General features: G+C 43.4%; 2 protein-coding genes across 3 annotated transcripts in view; one reads left to right on the top strand and one right to left on the bottom strand.

Annotated features, from left to right (window-relative positions):
* Positions 1 to 16,950, bottom strand: part of slf1 (SMC5-SMC6 complex localization factor 1) — a 30,890-nt gene extending 13,940 nt beyond the window's left edge. The window contains exons 1-15 of the mRNA XM_047592481.1: positions 16,707 to 16,950; positions 16,209 to 16,319; positions 15,594 to 15,672; positions 15,230 to 15,455; positions 14,974 to 15,127; positions 14,055 to 14,180; positions 13,850 to 13,915; positions 13,202 to 13,348; positions 10,072 to 10,238; positions 9,355 to 9,489; positions 9,088 to 9,241; positions 8,812 to 8,980; positions 8,501 to 8,646; positions 7,846 to 7,955; positions 4,444 to 4,523 (exon numbers count right to left, since the gene is read on the bottom strand). Of these exons, the coding sequence (XP_047448437.1) occupies positions 4,444 to 4,523; positions 7,846 to 7,955; positions 8,501 to 8,646; positions 8,812 to 8,980; positions 9,088 to 9,241; positions 9,355 to 9,489; positions 10,072 to 10,238; positions 13,202 to 13,348; positions 13,850 to 13,915; positions 14,055 to 14,180; positions 14,974 to 15,127; positions 15,230 to 15,455; positions 15,594 to 15,672; positions 16,209 to 16,319 (1,870 nt within the window). The 5' untranslated portion in view covers positions 16,707 to 16,950. The remainder of the gene's footprint in view (positions 1 to 4,443; positions 4,524 to 7,845; positions 7,956 to 8,500; positions 8,647 to 8,811; positions 8,981 to 9,087; positions 9,242 to 9,354; positions 9,490 to 10,071; positions 10,239 to 13,201; positions 13,349 to 13,849; positions 13,916 to 14,054; positions 14,181 to 14,973; positions 15,128 to 15,229; positions 15,456 to 15,593; positions 15,673 to 16,208; positions 16,320 to 16,706) is intronic.
* A 266-nt stretch (positions 16,951 to 17,216) lies between these two features.
* The window catches only part of kiaa0825 (KIAA0825 ortholog), a 110,694-nt gene continuing 109,953 nt past the window's right edge, over positions 17,217 to 17,957 (top strand). For both annotated transcript variants that reach the window (XM_047592479.1, XM_047592480.1), the window contains exon 1: positions 17,217 to 17,569. The gene's annotated coding sequence lies outside the window, so the exon portion shown is untranslated. The remainder of the gene's footprint in view (positions 17,570 to 17,957) is intronic.

Below are 17,957 nucleotides of genomic sequence, written 5' to 3'. Positions count from 1 at the left end.
TTTAAGAAGAGTGATGAGAAAAAGAAGAGAGGAGGAGGAGGGGGGTGTGGGGGCTGGGGGGGTCTTTCAAGGGAAAGAAAAAAAAAAAAACGAGAGGAAAAAAATTAAAGATGGAGAATTGGGCTAATTCGCCTCGCTCTTTCCCTCTTTTATAGACAGAGATTTTCCACTTACACCCTGAGCCAAACAAAGTTAATATCGGGGCAGTCGGCGAGTGAATGAATGTAGTGGGGAGCGAGCGCTCTTGCTTCCTGTCCGCTCATCCCTATATTGTTACTTGAGAGGAAGTTATGGTAGACAGCCCATGCACAAAGCCCCGAAAAGGATTCTTCACAGACCCTGGGTTCAAAAGCTCCACTGGGCATTGCCAGTGTCACCACGTGATATTTAATCAGCAAACTACCAGCGAAAAAGGCATGGAAAAAAACCTCTCAAAGATTCCATTTACATTTTTAAACACAATTCCCCCCACCCCTTCTTTTCCCTTCTCCCTTTTCTTTACAGTGTCCCTTACTTTTTTTTCTGATACAATATTAAATCAGGAATATATTAGCGAGCCAGAGCCCCCTCTTTTCATGTATGGCTGAACTTCAGAGGGAAGTTAAAGGCCAAGCATGAGTGGCTCTGTGCTTGCCAGTATAATACAGAACTGCAAAGCCTGTAATAAATGCTTTACTAGCTCTCCCCAGGACGCCACGCCTGTACAGGGGGCTCCAAGAGTGGGACTAAAAAGGTGGAGAAAGGGGAGTGGGAGGGAGGAAACTGGGGAACAAGAAAGAAGAAGCATTGGGGGCGAGAGTAAAAGGCTTTTTTTCCTGCATTTCAAAGCATGTAGGCAAAATATTGAGGAGCCTATTCTTTCTGAAGAATTTCTTTCTTCTAGGAAGTGTCTTTGAGGATGCAGAAGATGCATTAAATGCCATCCACTGGTCGTTAAGAGGCAGAGGACGGGAAGAAGAAGTGTTTATCAAAAAGGGTATCATTTATGTTCTTCCAAGGAATGTCGACAAATACGAAGAGGGACGCGCACGCAATTCAGATTATATGCAGTTCAGTAACACATTGAGCATTCACATAAACAAACAGTATGTTGTGATATTTGCATTCAGTTCTGAGTAATGCAAACCTTTAGTTTAAGATAAGACAGGAGATAGAGTCGCACCACTCAACACTAAACTACTGAAACTAGGGATGCCCCCATTGGTATCGGTAAAACAGAAACCAGGTCGAGTCAGGCATTTTTAATCAGATCGGATCAGGCTTCAGTCAAGTCACGTGACCAAACGTTTCTACTGGATGGAAGTACTTAAATCTGGAATATCAAGTCAGTCAGACAGACAATCGTAAGTTACGCGATGTGGTTCAATGCTACCAACTTGGTTTCCTCAAGACGGCGTCGAGTAGAAAAATATTACAGAGGATTTCAGAGTTTATGGTGTTGGACGACTAGCTCATTTCTGAAAACACAGGCTTTCACCGTCTGTTGGAGCTACCCTTTCCTCGCAGCATTAACTTTGACTGCCCCATTTACTGTACTTGATACAGCCGCAAGGTGCACACGTGATCTTTGAGAAAAGAAGTGGGATAAGACTGGCCGATACCGAACGTTAACAGATCGGATCGGTATATCCCTAAAACCAAAATGAAAAAGTCAAAGCCATTCAAACACATGCTAGATTACAATTAGCAGCAATTCTGTAGAAATGACCTAAAGATCCTTTTTTGGCAACCTGATGTCACAAAGGAATCATTCGTGGGGTTGTACAGTATCAGCATCGGTTGCAATAATGAGGTCAGCAGTAAAGCCAACCAGTATTTCCAGGCTAAAAATCCCCCAAACACCCAAACTGTAGGGTGGAGCCGAGTCCGAACTACGGCCCCTAATGAGTCAGCTGTAGTGTGTGGCACGTCAGTGTTCTACATGGGCTGCTCTGCTATTACCGGGCGCTAAAACGCCGTGATTAAACACCCATTCCACTACACCCCGTGTGTACACATCCTCGCAAATGCCAGGGCCAATCCATGCACTGTTAAATCACTTTAATGGCTCCAATTTAGACACAACGCCTCTATTATAGGGGTAATTGCATGCTCAGCATTTACAAGCACGGAAAGGATAAATCCGCCTGTCCTTTTCTATAAATCCCCCGTTTCACACTTTAATAGAAAAGTTAAATGTATGTGTTGCTCTTTATATCCCTCAGACTGCTTGCTGCACTCCTGTAAAGTGCTGCTTGGCCCGCTGATCCCTGGCCCAAAAAGCCGCTGGAAGCCTGTAACAATGCTATTTGTCGAGGAATGTGTTATAAAGGTAACCTGCGCCAGTTATTGGATATGTTTAAAACTATTTGAAGGCTGCGATTGTCGCTGGCTCTGAACGGAATAGCACAATGATGAGATAGTCCAAGATTACTGCAGCTTCCACTGTGACTCAAAAGAATTTACTGACCCGAAAGTAAGTGACTTGATCATTTAAAAATTCCACACTTGAGGATTGCAGGATGACTCCATTTAATCAGTCGAAAAGAACGTTGTCTCTGTGCCATTTTCACTGGGAACAGGAAGTAATAAGATGGAAAAGTGTCCCCAACAAGGACCATCGTAGACCCCGTTTAAGCCCAGGTGGGTCAGAGCTGTTGGCTGCATCGAGTGGACCTAAACATTATTAGGTAAGTGCCTCTGATGTTGTGGCACATAGTAACACTGTGTAATGTAAATTCCAGGCTCACAACAAACTTTTTTTTTTCTTCACATCAATTTTCCTTTTTTGAGTTTGCTATTGTAGAAAAGCATAGATGGTTCGATGCAGGGTAGAAGTATTCTGGAAATGACTAAATTACCAAGCTCCATGGGCTGCTCTAACAAAAGAGTCAGGTGTCAGTCAGAATTTTGTATGAGAAGTCGAACCACGCAAAATAAGAAAAAGACACTGCGTAGCAGTATGCGGCGAGCAAGAAAATACCTTTACATTGTCATGCAACTTTGGTGTTAAGGTGAGAGTGTTTCGCCAACTACTTCAACTTTTAAGCAAACACGGAAAGAAGGCCGTAAAACGCGGCCCAACAGGACAGCTGTTACAACTGAAAGCCCCAGAGCAAATCATGGATTTTGGTGATATCAACTATGGGGGTACAGCAGTGCTGCAGTGCTTTCAAATAGCCATTTCACATTCGCAGATGATGGTATCTGTTATAGCTCTATGTTCCCTAAGAATAATAAAGGACTATCCTGCATGAATGTCAGCTTTAGCAGTTTGTTATAGGGATGCTTCGCACCTAAATACCAACAGACTTCAAACAATGAAACTCAGCAGTTCTTCTTTGACAATCTACATACAGCATACTAGGGCTGATTAAAAACTCTCCTGAGCTTCCCGAAGCAAACGCGGGACGGGAAAAAGAGGAGTTCATCCCCGAATCCCTCAGCCCCTCTCAGCAACTGTGACAAAGATACAGAGGTTCCAGAAGGCGAGACAGATGCTCCAAAGCAAAGATGTGCAGAATATGAGAAAGCAAGCTCGCATATGTGGGTGAAAAGTGAAAGGGAGGAGGGGAGGAAGGGGGGATAGAGAGAGAGAGAGAGAGAGAGAATGGGATGGGATGGGAGGGCGAGAGGGGAGGATGCTGTGCCGATGGTTCATCAAAAATTAATGCCAACCGCATCGGTATAGAGATCACGTAGTGGAAAAACAACACATGCCAACAGCCTTGAGTCTCCTGCTTCAGCCCTCCTTCCCCCACTGCCTCTCCTTTACCCTCCACCCCTCCTTTGCACCGGCACAGGGTCTTTCTGATCAGGTGGAGAGGGAGATATGAGCTCTGACACCTTCGAGAGTTCACACAGAGTGCCATGCCTCTAATTGCGGGAAGTTCCACCAATGCAGCCGCTGTATATTTGCCGCGCTGCTCTAATTGCTGCATTTAATACCCCTAAAATGGAGATCTGAGGCACACTGTGTGTACTAATATGTGTTATTGTTTCGTGTGAGAAACCCATTATTTCAGTCCGTGACATTTATTTAGCTATGTGTTCGTTTAAAAAAAAAAAAAAAATGTGAATAAGACATGAGGAAAAAGCAAAACAAAACAGAGAGCGCTGTGTGGAATTTCAATGCGAACAGAGCGAGGAGGAGGAAGCGGAGGCAGAGGTGGTAGCACGGTCCGAACTGGGCCACAAACGTGCACCGCGGGCCTGCTTATGCAGTCAAGATGTCCTTACAGCTGACTGGATGGAAGCACGGTCCAATGCAAATCAATCACTCCCTCCATACATTATGTGCTCTTCATTAAACTGAAAGTGATGACAGGGCTATCATGTCCCTTTTTACTGATGACCTACTGTAGTGCATCAGTCCATTAAAAGTCCGCTCCTTGCAAATGTGAAGCTATTGTCAAGCAGTGGTGTGTACGTGCGTGTGTGTGTATGTGTGTGTGCGTGCCGTACCTGCTGCGTTGACTCTGTTCAAACCTTTGGGGGTGTTCTCTTTCTCCGAGCTTGTTTCATTCCCCAAAGAGTTTGGAGCGCTGTATGGAGACAAAAGGACATGGTCCAAGGGTTTTTGTGAGAGAATATATATATAATGCACTGATCCCCTCAAATTCATAAAGTGATTACCCGTGATTCACATAAACAAGTCGAAGGCTCCAGTGACTGACCATTTCAGCATGACAGCAGAGATGCCCAGTGGTCCAGCAAGTGGAACCGGGCTTACAGCGCTGTGAAAAGTGCCATTAGCAAATGAATCCCTTGTGGCGCGGTATCATCTTAAACGAAATCTGACAATATCTGTCAAACCCCCCTACCGCGCCGGCCACACATACACTTCACACGCCCGATCCTCTATTCCCGTCTCCGAAGCGCCATTCCTCCCACTTAACGCCTCAAACGCGGAGACGAAGAATGCGATGTGAGCAAGCACATTAGGAGGAATAACTAGTAAAAGAAAGTGAAGCCTCTTCAAAGTGGTGGCGTGCTAATAGCTGTGGGCTGTCACTAGTCCTGTGTGTAGGTATGGGAGATCTGCCTGCATGGCGCCTGACAGGTGTCTTGCGTGTGTATGCGTGTGTGCGGGTGCGCGTGCGTCGCATTGAAGTGGAGTGCCATCCGTATTACAGGGAAGAGGCTTGTTCCCTGGTAATTGGGTTGTTCAGAAGCCAGGAAGGAGCTCCCAGCAGCGAGGAGGAAACACACGTCCTGTCACGTTGCTTGTTATTAGCAGGGACAAGGCTGAGAAGGGATGAGACGAGCGTACGTGTGTGTGTGTGTGTGTGAGAAAGAGGGACTCCATAATAGTCTCTATGATGAGGCCGTACCGCTTCTCATCTCGAGCCACTTCACCCAAGTGTCCCCTGTCCATATATGCTGGCAGGAGTGGAGGTTGACGGTACTTGGCTTGTATACGCCCCACTCTCCTCTTTCCTCGTGGTCTACTTTAGGAGGCCAGCATGCTGTTAGCGGCCCAGCTACCTAGCGCGCCCTTGGTGGCCTCCTCTGAAGAAACCTGTGAGAACTACCTGGTGGAAATGCAGAAACCCATTTTTTTACCATTGTAAAAAAAAAAAATATTAGTGGATCTACTGTAGTCGCTCCGTTCAATGTCTCTTCTTAAACCTTGGAGATTCTGGCACCGCATATATCCGGTCAAAGTAAATGGGTAATGACATGGTCAACTGGTCTGAAAAGATAACGGCCATGTAGAGAGCTTGATAGGGCCAATGGGAGGAAAACCTCAGTTTAATTACAGCTTCCCTTCTGTTAACAGCACTCAGTGCCACGCAGCCAGCCGGCGAGTCAAAAGGCCATCTAAACAGTCAGTCAATCAGCCGCCCTGTCAGCTCGGCGAAGCTTGGACACGCGCCCCGATGCCCGTCTGTGCGTCCGCCGGTGCAGAAGAAACGCTCGCTCGGCATCTCTCATTTAAAGCTACGACAGACTCAAGTCAAACAAAAAAAAATAAAAAAATAAAATAAAATAAAAAAAAATCCCCTTAATGCGTTCTAACAGCCAGAACTAAAAGATAAAAGGTGGCTCCTCTCAACCTTTATGAGCAGGCATGGTTCTTTTCATAAATCCAATACCCAACATCTTGCCAGGATTTTATCTCGTGCCGTAAAAACTGAAACCATTTAAGACCGATAACTCTTTACTAAAACCATAACCACATTCATGCTACTTAAGAGAACGGCTTTAAAAAAAAAAAGAAAAAAGATGCTTTCACGTCTTTTAACTTCTTAAAGACTGTGAATTACAGTCAAGTCTTCTAGCAACAGATATAGTTGATTTCTTACATAAATTATTTTTTACATCGACACAGACACACAACTCTGACTCCGCACTGAAAATCCTCGCAGACTGAGAAGTGTGTCGGCCTCATAGACGCTTTAACATAGGATGCGCTAATTGATTAAGAGTGTCAACATCACTGGAGTTACGTATAATATCAGGATTTCAACCATGAAAATGAGGAAACAAGATTTCCTTTTGCTCTCAGCTCTCGATTTATCACAGGCTTTGTCATTTCGATTTCATTCTTTCTTTTGGGGTCAAATGATTTTACATGCCCTTTAGCATTTCTTTATCTCATCCGCACAGATTGCGGCCCTTGTTTTACTCGGTTCTCCTCGTGCCTGTGTCGAGATGAACGAAACCCTTAAAAGAGCAAGAAGAGGGGGGAGAGCAGTAAGCGAGCGGCGTTGGAGGGAAGAGGGGATCTGGTCAGTGCATGAACTACTAGCCTTCTTGTGAACCTGCTCCCTGGTGACTCGTGCCCTTCTCCAGGCCAAATACCTGCTGGTGGAACAGCAGATGTCTGATATGGGGGAACGGAGAATGTGTGTGTGTGTGCGCGTGTGTGTGCGATTGCCTTGAGAAAGGGATTTAGTATGCGAGGCCAGATGAAGAGAGGTGGGGATAGGGGGTGAAGGCTGAGAGCTGGTGGTCGTACGGGAAGGCACAAAGTCCTGGTGGGATATCCTAGTGGATCTGTCGGCTCCCTGTCCAAATCAGGCTGAGCGGTTTGTGTATGAGGAGGGCTCTGACCTCCCCGTGCACCCTTCCTGTCAGCCAGCACAAACTGATAGGATCAGACCTGGGCATGACCCATCACATGCCAGCTCCTCACGCTCTGTCTGACCTCCATTTGTCTGTCTCCCTCCATTCATGCATCTCTGCTCCTCACCTTCCGCACTCTCCTCCTCTCTCCAGGTGTCCCTTTGTTCCCTTTTCACTCGCATTTCTTGCCGGATCTGTACATTTTCCTACCGGCTCTGCCTCATACCGCGCGGTCTACCCTTAAAATATGTGGGTGGAAACCTGACAATGGAGGCACGGCAAGACAACTCACAGTCAGATCTGTTATTTTAGACGCACGCAGAAGCTAAAAGAAAAGACTGATATGTCTCATATGACAGGCCGGCAGATTTTCTGGTACGGCTTCAGTGAAATCTGACCATCGACGGACTTTCTGTTACACAAGCATTTGACTTAACTGTCAGACTTCTCAGAAGTGCTGCGCGCACATTTGTGGAGGTGAGACAAGCGGACATGTATGTCGACTCAAGATTTCCCCATCAATCTAAAACTGTGTCTCATTAATGTTTCTTTTAGTCGACGTAAACTGAGCTGGAAAGTGTGAAAATCCCCACACTCTGCCATTTAAATTCCCCCATTGATAGTTTAAGACAGTGAAATGAGAAAGCACTTGGGGGGTCAAAATGTTGCGGAGTCTCAGACCAACTCACTGACCCCTGCGCAGCCCCTGTAGCTTGTTTTGCTTCAGGCTTTTCCGAGAATGAACAACGCAGACTAACAGCGGTATAAACAGACAGCTGTGCGTGCGTAACTGACCTGCAGCTGGTCCCCTGACTGGTGCAGGCGTGCGAGGTGGGTCCAGACCTGCGGCGGGTGCCACTGGGACTCTGAGCTAAACCTCCCAGAGCAGGCAGGTAGGAGAGGACCTGTCAGAAGTCACACAGACACACGCACAGGATTAGACGGTGCTTCTACGCTGCAACTGAATGTATGTGTCCTCTGGGAACTGGGGAGGCACAAAGACACCAGTGGTGAGCCAGATGTTCAACCGCCACATAAAACAATGGTTAGATAACATCAGCGATCTTTCTCTCTGTCGCACAGAGCTGTAACATAATCTGTCCATCCCAATTTTCAAACGGCCATATTAACTAATGTAAAACATCTGTGTTTTATTGCGTTTTAGAACAAAACCACAGTGGAAAAAGAAACAAAACATATATATATATTTCTTGTATTTATCAGAAATATTTTAAAGCAGCGAAATATATAAAATATATATATATATATTTAATGACTTTATGCTTTGGTTGATTTTTACAAGCATCTGTGTTGATGTAATCCCACCAGCAGTTTATTTTCACCATAAAACAACATTTGTTTTATTGGATCACACAATGAAGTAGGACAAACTACGACAAAGCCTGACAATGACAAGATGCCCAAGGAATCAAAAGGGACGAACACACACCATTTTCCTGAGGGACAGAGGTTCATCTCCCACCGTCAAGCCATTTCTGCAGCAGAGATTCCTGAATATGGCATCAGACATCACCAGCTTCAGCCTGGTGGAGCGAACCCTGGCAACCAGCTCTGCCAGAACGTCTGGAGGTGCATCTATGGGAGAACCACAGAGGAAATGTGATGATGTCAATGGAGCAAAAAGCATATGCGTGAAACTAAAACAAAATGCATCTAAATAACCTCGGCAGAACTTTCAGGGAAACCGAGAGCAATATTTCCTGTTTCCTGTTCTGCAGCTTTTCAGTTTTTGGTCCTTACCCTGGCTGATGACAGCAAAGTGCTCCGATAGGTCTTTAAGGCCTTTCTTCACGAGCGCCTGGTTCAGTTTGAAGTGCTGCTGCCACCAGAACTCCACCAGCACAGACAGGAGATCCAGCAGGGTGTCCACCAAATGTAGCTTCTGCTTCTCATCACTTTCTGTGCACTCCTTTAATGAAGGTTTGAAAAAAAAAATTGTATTGTGACCCAGCTCAAGATTACAGATCACAATGAAACCACAATAATTTCATCCAAAGAGAAGTGTTGAATATTTACCACGATGGCAGCCTGTACCAAGAGTTGCAAAAGTTGTTTGACGGCGCTGGATAGCAGGGTGGAGCGCTCCCAAATGGTCCAGAAGGTCCCATAGAGCAAAGAGCCTGACACAGATGGTGGCGTTACTCCTGTTCTCTGGAGCAGCAAAAAATCTCTGAGGAAGAGAAAGGCAAGGGTAAGCAAAGGCCTGGCAGACTTTCTAGTACAATAAAAAAAAATTTAAATGGACTATTATACGTTTGTTTTACACGTATTACACGTTGTTACCTGGCGGTGACAGAGTCAAGTTCTCCCTGAAAAAGTTTGAGGATCAGTGACAGGATGTCACAGTGGAAATCTAACAGTTTCGGCTGAGCAGGTCCCGGGAGCGGGTGACAAGTGAGCTCACTGGACAGGCAGTACCTGTAGGGAGACATTGTAAAAAGTTATTTAGCACATTACTAGACATGCCACAGCTCGCAGAATGCTTGTTGGTTAAGTGGTACATCCCACACAAAATATGAACATACACTGATCAGGCATAACATTATGACCACCTTCAAAATATTGTGTAGGTCTCCTTTGTGTCTCCAAAAGAGTTCTGACTCATCAGAGAATGGACATGGGCCTTCTGAGGGTGTCCTCTGGTGACTGGTAACTGAATGTTGTTAGTGTCTTTGGGTCCTATGGATTGAGGGGAGGGGCCTCTGTGGAGGAGGCATCACACAGATACTTGATCAGTTTGGAATCTGGAGGCCAAGTCAACAGCTTGTGCTGCTCTTCATGTTTTTTTGAGTTGTGTGTCTGTGTCAGGTTGCATCCTGCTGGGAATGGCTACCGTCATCAAGGTGTGTCATTGCTACAGGGTGGGAGTGTCTGGTCTGGTCTGGTCTAGGTGGGTGCTACATGTCCGAGTACAATCTATGGGAATGTCAGTTCTCATGTACTACTCATGTCAGTGGTCATGATGTTTTGCCTCATCTGAGTATATGTAACCCGTTATACCTGATAGCAGTATCCAGAAAAGACCACAAACCCATCTTGCAACGAGGACACTGCAACACTTGTGTGAAATATCTTTGGGAGCTGGAGGCCAGCCACGGAGGATTGGTGCTGAGCAGGTTATGCATGACCTGCTGGAAATGTCCCAAGAAGACAGATGTGGCGTTTCCCTGTGACATGACGTACACATAAACAACAGAGGTCTGATTGGTTTCTATGTACAGAAATAATTTAAGTAGAGCTAATGCATATTGTTGATAAAGTTACTTAATACTAAAATTAATTAGCAACAGTTAATCACTTATAGCATTTTTTTGAACACAAATTGGTCGGTTCCAGCTTTACAAATGTTAGGATTTGTTCCTTTCCTTTTATTATTATATATCTGCACCCTCTCTGGGTTTTGGATATTTGATGTTGTTACCAATTTAAAAAGAGCACTAACAGGCAAAACACAAGCAAATTAAGAAACTGTATCAATCAATTCGACACTACACGCAACTCAAATATAACAAAACGAAATTGCACAGGCAATAATTGCTATGGTTCTAGAGGACATGTAAAAGTGATGAATATGGCAGGTGGCATGGCAACCACTGTTCAATGCTTTGTGAATGGAAGTTACTGAGGTTGGCTACTCGTCTAGCGTAACATTTGCTCCACTTTTCACTATTAATCCATCACTTTTTATGTTCACTGCAAACACATGCATTGTTGTCCGGGCTACTTGCACAGCATTATTGGATTTGGTTGTGTTGTGGGTACTTGCTTGTGTACTGTGTAGCACAATTGTAGTCAAAACTAGAAAATTCCCTCTGGGAAATTTTGAAGGGGCTTCGGGGGGCTAATGCCGGGGGTACCGCTTGCGGGCGCATAAGTGTGTTTGTGTGTGTGTGTCCTCTGTGTGTGTGTATCTGTAACTGTAACTGTAATAACATAAAGCTACCTGTGTGTTTCTGTGTAGCACGCTTATGCGTGTGTATGTGTGTGTGGGTGAGGAAGGCGCGCTTGTGTGCGCATTTGTGTGTAACTGTAATCACCAAGTTACGTGTGTAGTGTCGTGTGTAGTGTCGTGTGTGTGTGTGGGTGGGTGTGTGGGTGTGTGGGTGGGGGGGAGGGAGTGCATGTGTGTTGGTGTGTGTTGTTATAAGTTAGCACAATTAGCCTACATTTAGCACAGTTCGCCTGTGTGTAAGAGATTAATGCGTGCTTTCACACGCATGTTTGTGTATACTACTACTCTTTCTGTGTGTATTTGTAACTGTAATAACATAAAGGTATCTGTGTGTTTGTGTGTGCATGTGTGTGGCGCGCTTACGCACGCCTGTGTGTATATCTGTGATTACAAAGTTACCTGTGTGGGTGGGGAGGTGTGTGTTGTTGTAACATTAATGTATGGGACAGAAACATCTGATTAATGAACTGGTCTCAGCTGTGGCCCAGAGCTGTGGCTCAGGGGTTGCCGTGGCAACTCACAGTGGTCGTCAATGACGACAGATGCACGCGGAGCCGGGACACAGAAAAGAGCTATATTTCTCGCCTTTTTGCTGGTCTCATATTTGGGCTTACTGTGACAAAACGGTAGCTCCTATCAGAAAAACAAGCAGACCGTGGGCATCGTAAGACCTTCCTGAAGACTTTGATATGTTTTTTGTCCTTGTAGAGCAAATATTTTGGACACACTCGCGAGTTAAACACAAAGGTCCCTTCTCTTTCTCTCAGAACATCTTTACATTGGAGTTAATGGAGAGCAGACAGGTACTTTACCGCGAACAGAGGCGCAGTTTAAATTCTGTACGTCTCACTGCTTTGCCGAGCACATTGTGAGAGACACAACAAGTTTGTCTACAATTGTGGAAAAAATTATGTGTCTAGTGTGTAAATTGTGGCTGCGACGAGCGTGGAAAGAGAGTACCAACATTCCGCACAAAAGATCATGGTCAATGAACAGTCACTGATCCATAACGATAAGACCTATCAAAATGAGGAAATAATACACCAATACACAAGGCTTGTGTCTACATTTTCAAGTTGAAATGAAGTCTGTAGGTGAAAGTATGCCTGAGCAGTAGAACTTTGAAAAACTGTCTTTTTTGCGTGTATTTTTCCGTCCGTCCCATTCATTTTCAATGGGAAATTTTTCACAGTTTTTCGCGACTTACTTTCTTAGAGCTCTAGGATGAGTTAAGGGACGAAAAAAGAAAGGAAGATGAAAAATAAGAAGAATCACGTGGGATAACAATAGGGGCTCGGGGCTTAGGCTTAGGCCCCTAATTATGACAATTTTTGTTTTTGTGTTTACATGCAAGTATCAAACAAACAAACAACAACAAGGACTTGTGTGTACAGGGACAGATGCACTCAGCCATATATCATAATTGAAATAATCATTACTTTCTGCCCTAAATGAGTTTAATACAACAGCACTGAATCCAATAAGATTCTTCTGGAACCGCCTTTTTGTGTGAGATTAGTAATACTTAGGGACGCCATATGATTTAGAAATTGATCCCCTACATCTCTGCAGTGTTTGGGCGCATTCGCACAGGATAAGCAAACTCTGTGTTTTACTCAAATCCACGACAGGATCCTGGATATGACGTCAAGGCTCAGAGGTAAATATTATATTAACATTTTCAGTTAGTTTATGGGTTCCGGTTAATAGTACAAAAACACATTTAAAAACTAAAACAGGTCGTGATTAGATTGTATTGAACGAGGGGTAGAAGTGTAAAAAACACATTAATGCATCAATAAATTACATCCAATCAAAATGTGCTGCCACACATGCCATCCATCATCATCATTTTTTTTGTTTTTTGTTCTTGTTTTTGTGAATGAGTTTCTGTTCCGCTTGACGTCCTTCTCTGTGTTTGCAAAAATATAGTAGGCAAAATATGGCTGTGTAATTTTTTATGGCCGATTTGCACCGGATTAAGATCACGGACCAACTCTGCAATTATTAAAAACTGTTAAATGTCTCCAGGAAATACTCACACCGAGTGAATAGGGCTTAAGATAGACATCAAAATTCAAAGAAGAAAAAAAAAAAAATGTACTAGAAGAACTGATACTCTTGTACACCCCTGAGGCTTGTGCAGCAGTCTCTGCCATGTGGTAATTCTGGTCCTACCTGCTGTGCATATTCTAAGAGGGAAATCAGGTATGGCGCTGGTGGCAGAAGGCCTGGATACACTGTGCTTCTGATTGAGTCCAAGGCTTCCATAAATAGGCCGCACTCTATCATAGTACCAACGTTGCTGAAGTCGGTTTCTGTTGCCTGGAGGAATAAAAGAACAATGATAAGTAAAGGCCGTGTGCAGAGGAGGAGGGAATATGGCACTCAAAGAGATGGATGGCAGGGGAGGGGGAAAAAAAAGTGGGGGCAGAAGGGTAATGGAAGGAAGAACTGAATGGGCATCGAAAGTTCTGGGGGTCAATTCTGACTGTCGCTTATTGGCAAAAAGCATACGGACTCAGAAGGCATAGAATGGAAATACATGCGCACTACTAATAGCAATCTGACGGATATCCACTTGGGTAAGGTGTGGACAGGACAGTGGAGAGTATTGTTAATAGGCCTGCCAATCAAAACTCTCAGATCAGCTGACAGTAGTGGTTAAATCTGTGACCTGCGTATGATGCGCCCTTGCTCCAGTTGTCACTTCCCATTGAAATGTATGACATAAAGGAAATTGAACGACCTGATCCCCTTGATGAAACACATAGTTATCTTTGAGATGTATAGTACCGGAGGAGGTTGATATGTATGCACGTGTACCTGTGATTGGGGACGATGTGGGTCATGGTAAACCAGAAATTCAAGGAAGCGTAGTCTTGGCCGGCCCTACAGGACAAGATCCCATTAACAATGTCAAGAGCATACAAGAAAGAGAGAAAAGATCTTTAAAGTCAACAGAATGTAGACCAACCTAGAGCTAGTTCCATTATGGTTTTACACACATAAAACAGACACAGGTGCATACCTCCTGTTTAACTGCATAGTTCTTGAGATCTGTCTCCAAACTGGAGAAGTCGAAATAAGAAAAAGAAGCCTTCGTGTCTGCTGAATTATCATCTGTTATGTTGAAATTCATATCCACGCGATTGCTCTGAAAAACAGACACACAAGAAGATTATTTCAGATGTTTTCAATACAATATTTTTCCTAGTAAGGTTAGGAGATATGGCCACCGTCACTCCAACAATCAGCAGTTTTTGATATATTTGTGTAGGTCTTTGTAACAGCAGAAACAGCATTACTATTCTTCATTGATCTTCATTCATTGGTCTTTATTTAAGCAATAACCTATGGTACTATCAACTGTAGCTTTGTGTATTGTGTGAATTTTGTGTTGCCTTCACTTTACTTTCGGGCATCTGTAGTTCTGAGTAGTGAAACATGACAGCCTACAGGCTACTCTTCTTACATTAAACATAATGAATCAGTTTGAGACCTTTGATAAGCACTATTTAAAAAAAGCAGTCTGATGGTGTCAGATGTAGGGCGCCTCCGCTTGCAGCCAATAAATGAACTATCAGTTCGAGATAACGCACGCTATTAAACAGGCAGGCTGAACAACCGCACAGGCAGCATTTAGTGTAGTTCTCAAACATGATTTAAGAATCCCTGCTTGTCAACCCAAATTGATTGGACAGTAATCACTACAGAAAGTTTAATTTTGCTATTGTCATTTAGTCACTGCCCTGCTCAGAGAAAGATGGAAATTGGTGCAAACAACAAGAGACATAATATGGCCCAACTCCCAGTTCTTATTTGAGCCTAAAACTTGGGTTGAATTCTCAAAGAGGCAAAATTAACTAAACATAATTTTGGACTCAGGCAACTGCTGACACATCTAACTAGTAACAATCATGTGTTTTACATGAATCAGTCCGACTTACCCCAAAGAGGTGCTGGACTATGTGGCTCACAGGATAGCAAGGAGCATTCTGGGATTTTGAGGTCTCCGTTATTGGTTTAGCCATAACATGAGTGATGGACGCATAAGAGGGGAGAGGACAGCAGTATACTTCAGCCCTGCCTGCTTTCAGCAGCCTGGGAAAGATTTCAAAACAATACATTTATCATGATACTTTTGATTCATGTTTGAATGTTTTGTTGGGACTGGGAATGCATTCATTTTGACTGGCATCTCACCGTTTGAACATGGCTCTGCGGGTGGGCTCCTGGACCATGAGGAGTACTCTCCAGCCCTGGAAGGCCCCTGCTAGTTTCCCACTGGCCACCTTCTCCCTCCACTGTCTGACGGGGTAGAAGGTAGCCTTGGAGCCCGAGGAAAGGGCCACCTCATAGGGTCCCTCTTCAAGCCAATAACCACTTTTTACACTGTCCAAAACGTAATCCGGAGTAACCACCCACTTTCCTGATAGATGAGAGGCACAAAGAACAAAATCCCACTGGTGTTCAGTTCAGTAATGTGTTTGAAAAGGAAGAAATGTGTAGATTTACCAAATTAATGTGTAAATGTAACTAATTCTATACATTCACCATGTTGACTGACCTGCAGCACACGCTGCCAAAAACTTCTCGCTGGACAAAACCTGGGGGATTATGAGATGGGTGCTGGCATGCTGATATACCTGCAAAACATCCATTGCATCATTATGCATGTGTTGTGTGCACGTGTGTTCTCATATGTAATAATGTAAATGTTTTCTTTTTTTTGTGGGTAGAGCTGGACAATGATGCAAACACTGCATTTAAAATAAAATTTAAATCTATATTGGCCAGTTAATTTATATTTGTCGTGGGGATTATGCCACGATTTAAGACAGTAAGAACAACAAAGGCCAATTCATATCACCCATTCAAAATTAGATTCACCTTTGTGCCTAAGGCTGACAAATCAATTTTAAAATCAAAATTGCAACAAGACATTATACAATTACCAAATCGCTGGGCTGGCACTGGATTTATTTATTTATTTTTTATTATTACTCTATTTAACTTGATGGCAAAGTGTGTAATAAATGCGTGTTAATGTTGTATTACAACACAGAGTGTATATTTTGAGGGTTTGTCAAGTGGTAATGCCCCATCAAATGTTTGACCTTACTGAACAGAATTGAGATCACATATCAATTCACAGTTCATGTCTTGTACGATCTCTACTTACTGAGCCTCCGATGTATTTCCCCCCGAGCTTTCTGATTCCCTGGACTAAAACTCTCTTCTTATCCGGGGTTTTGATCCCAGAGATCTGGAAAACGTGCGTGCACCTCTCCATCTTGAAAAGGACACAGAGGAAGAAACAGAAATACTTTCTGTATACAGTAATCCTGTCATTCTTGTTTGACAACATGACTTCTTTCAAGTTCACATAATCACAAAACCAGACAGGGAAAATTTAAACACCACAAATCATGACACTGTATTTGTCTTTTTGTTTTTATCTGACTAAGGCAGCTTATTTGGCGTCCTGTAACATTGAAATAATACTTATATAGTTTTCTGTTATTTAGATTACACTGAATAACCTCGCATGGTTACACTCTCGCTGATGATTACATAAGTAACACACTCTCCTCTGTTTTATGTATTTATTTTTTTACCAATTCGTCAGCACTTAGCTTGTCTTGCAAACTGTCTTCAAACACAGCTGACTGATCAGTACCTTTTTTACACCACCGATGAACACTCCCAGTCAAGTCCAGGCGCGCCAAAACTCTGTCACTGGCACTGACATCCACTAACGAAAGCAGCCTTTGAGCCAGTATGTGACGACTGTTTCTAAATATCTCTTCAACATCGCAAGCAGACATACACGACGACTTTGCTCTTTAGCTACTGATAAACAGTAGATGTGTATTTGATCGTTGGTTAAGTTCTTCCAGCGCCCAGCTGCCATGTGAGGACAACTTCAGGATATTTAGGAGAGGGGAGTTCTTCGCATAGCAATATTTATTGTATTCATTGGAATCATTTTAATGAGGATTTATACAGAATATATTGACAATATATAAGAGTTGTTTGATATGTAAAAGTTTGATATTTATTAGTAAAGTTTAAACACTATTTCGACACAATCGATTAGATCGTTCCCATCCCTGTTTTGTCAGCCGTTGGAATCTTCCATTGAGCGGAAGTTTTCATGGAGCTACTTCCGGGTTGTTGTCACGGACGCTTTCTGTCCCCGGAAACATCCAAAATATCTAGATATCATCAACACTGATTGAGTAACGGGAACATTTCGTTGTCAAATTACCACAATTAATGAAACAGCAGGAAGCAGGAAGGCTGCTTATGAAACAACACAGCTATTTACAAAAATTGCCTGGTTTGGTGTCTTGCTAACGTAGCTGCCACAGTTAAGTACTTATATTACGTGGTGGCATATTGGCCGTTGAATTGCATTGATTTGCCGTTTTGTTTCACGCTTGTTGTTAAGCACATATCAAGAAGAAGTGACAGTTAATGATGGTGGTGGTCGCATTTACCCTGCTAAGAATGGAGTGGGTGGATTAAAGGAGCTAGGAGGTAAGATTCAAATTATACGTGAACCCTAATCAGTGCTTGTATTCGTAGTGTGTATTCAGTCATAAAAAACACGTGTCATGTTTATGCCACGGTCTATAATGTTTCGTGAAAGATGCAACTATAACTTGTTGTCAAAATCCGGCGCAACTTATTTTATCTGCTGCACTTTGAAGCTGCTTTGAAAGTCATGACATGTATTCATGACTTGCTGTAGAAAAAAAAACGCAGTTAACGTTGTCTCTCATGGATGTGCTGTTTACACATACTGCTATATTCAGACAAAGAGTGTCAAATATTATTGCATCAGCAGTTAACAAGCTTGCTAAGTCCCAGAACTGAAATGATCAGTTTTAATTCATAATGAACAATAAGTCTGAAAATAAATAAA

The sequence above is a fragment of the Mugil cephalus genome, chromosome 8, assembly GCF_022458985.1.
Source record: "Mugil cephalus isolate CIBA_MC_2020 chromosome 8, CIBA_Mcephalus_1.1, whole genome shotgun sequence".
Classification (NCBI taxonomy): domain Eukaryota; kingdom Metazoa; phylum Chordata; class Actinopteri; order Mugiliformes; family Mugilidae; genus Mugil; species Mugil cephalus.
This window is presented reverse-complemented; position numbering and strand designations above follow the sequence as displayed.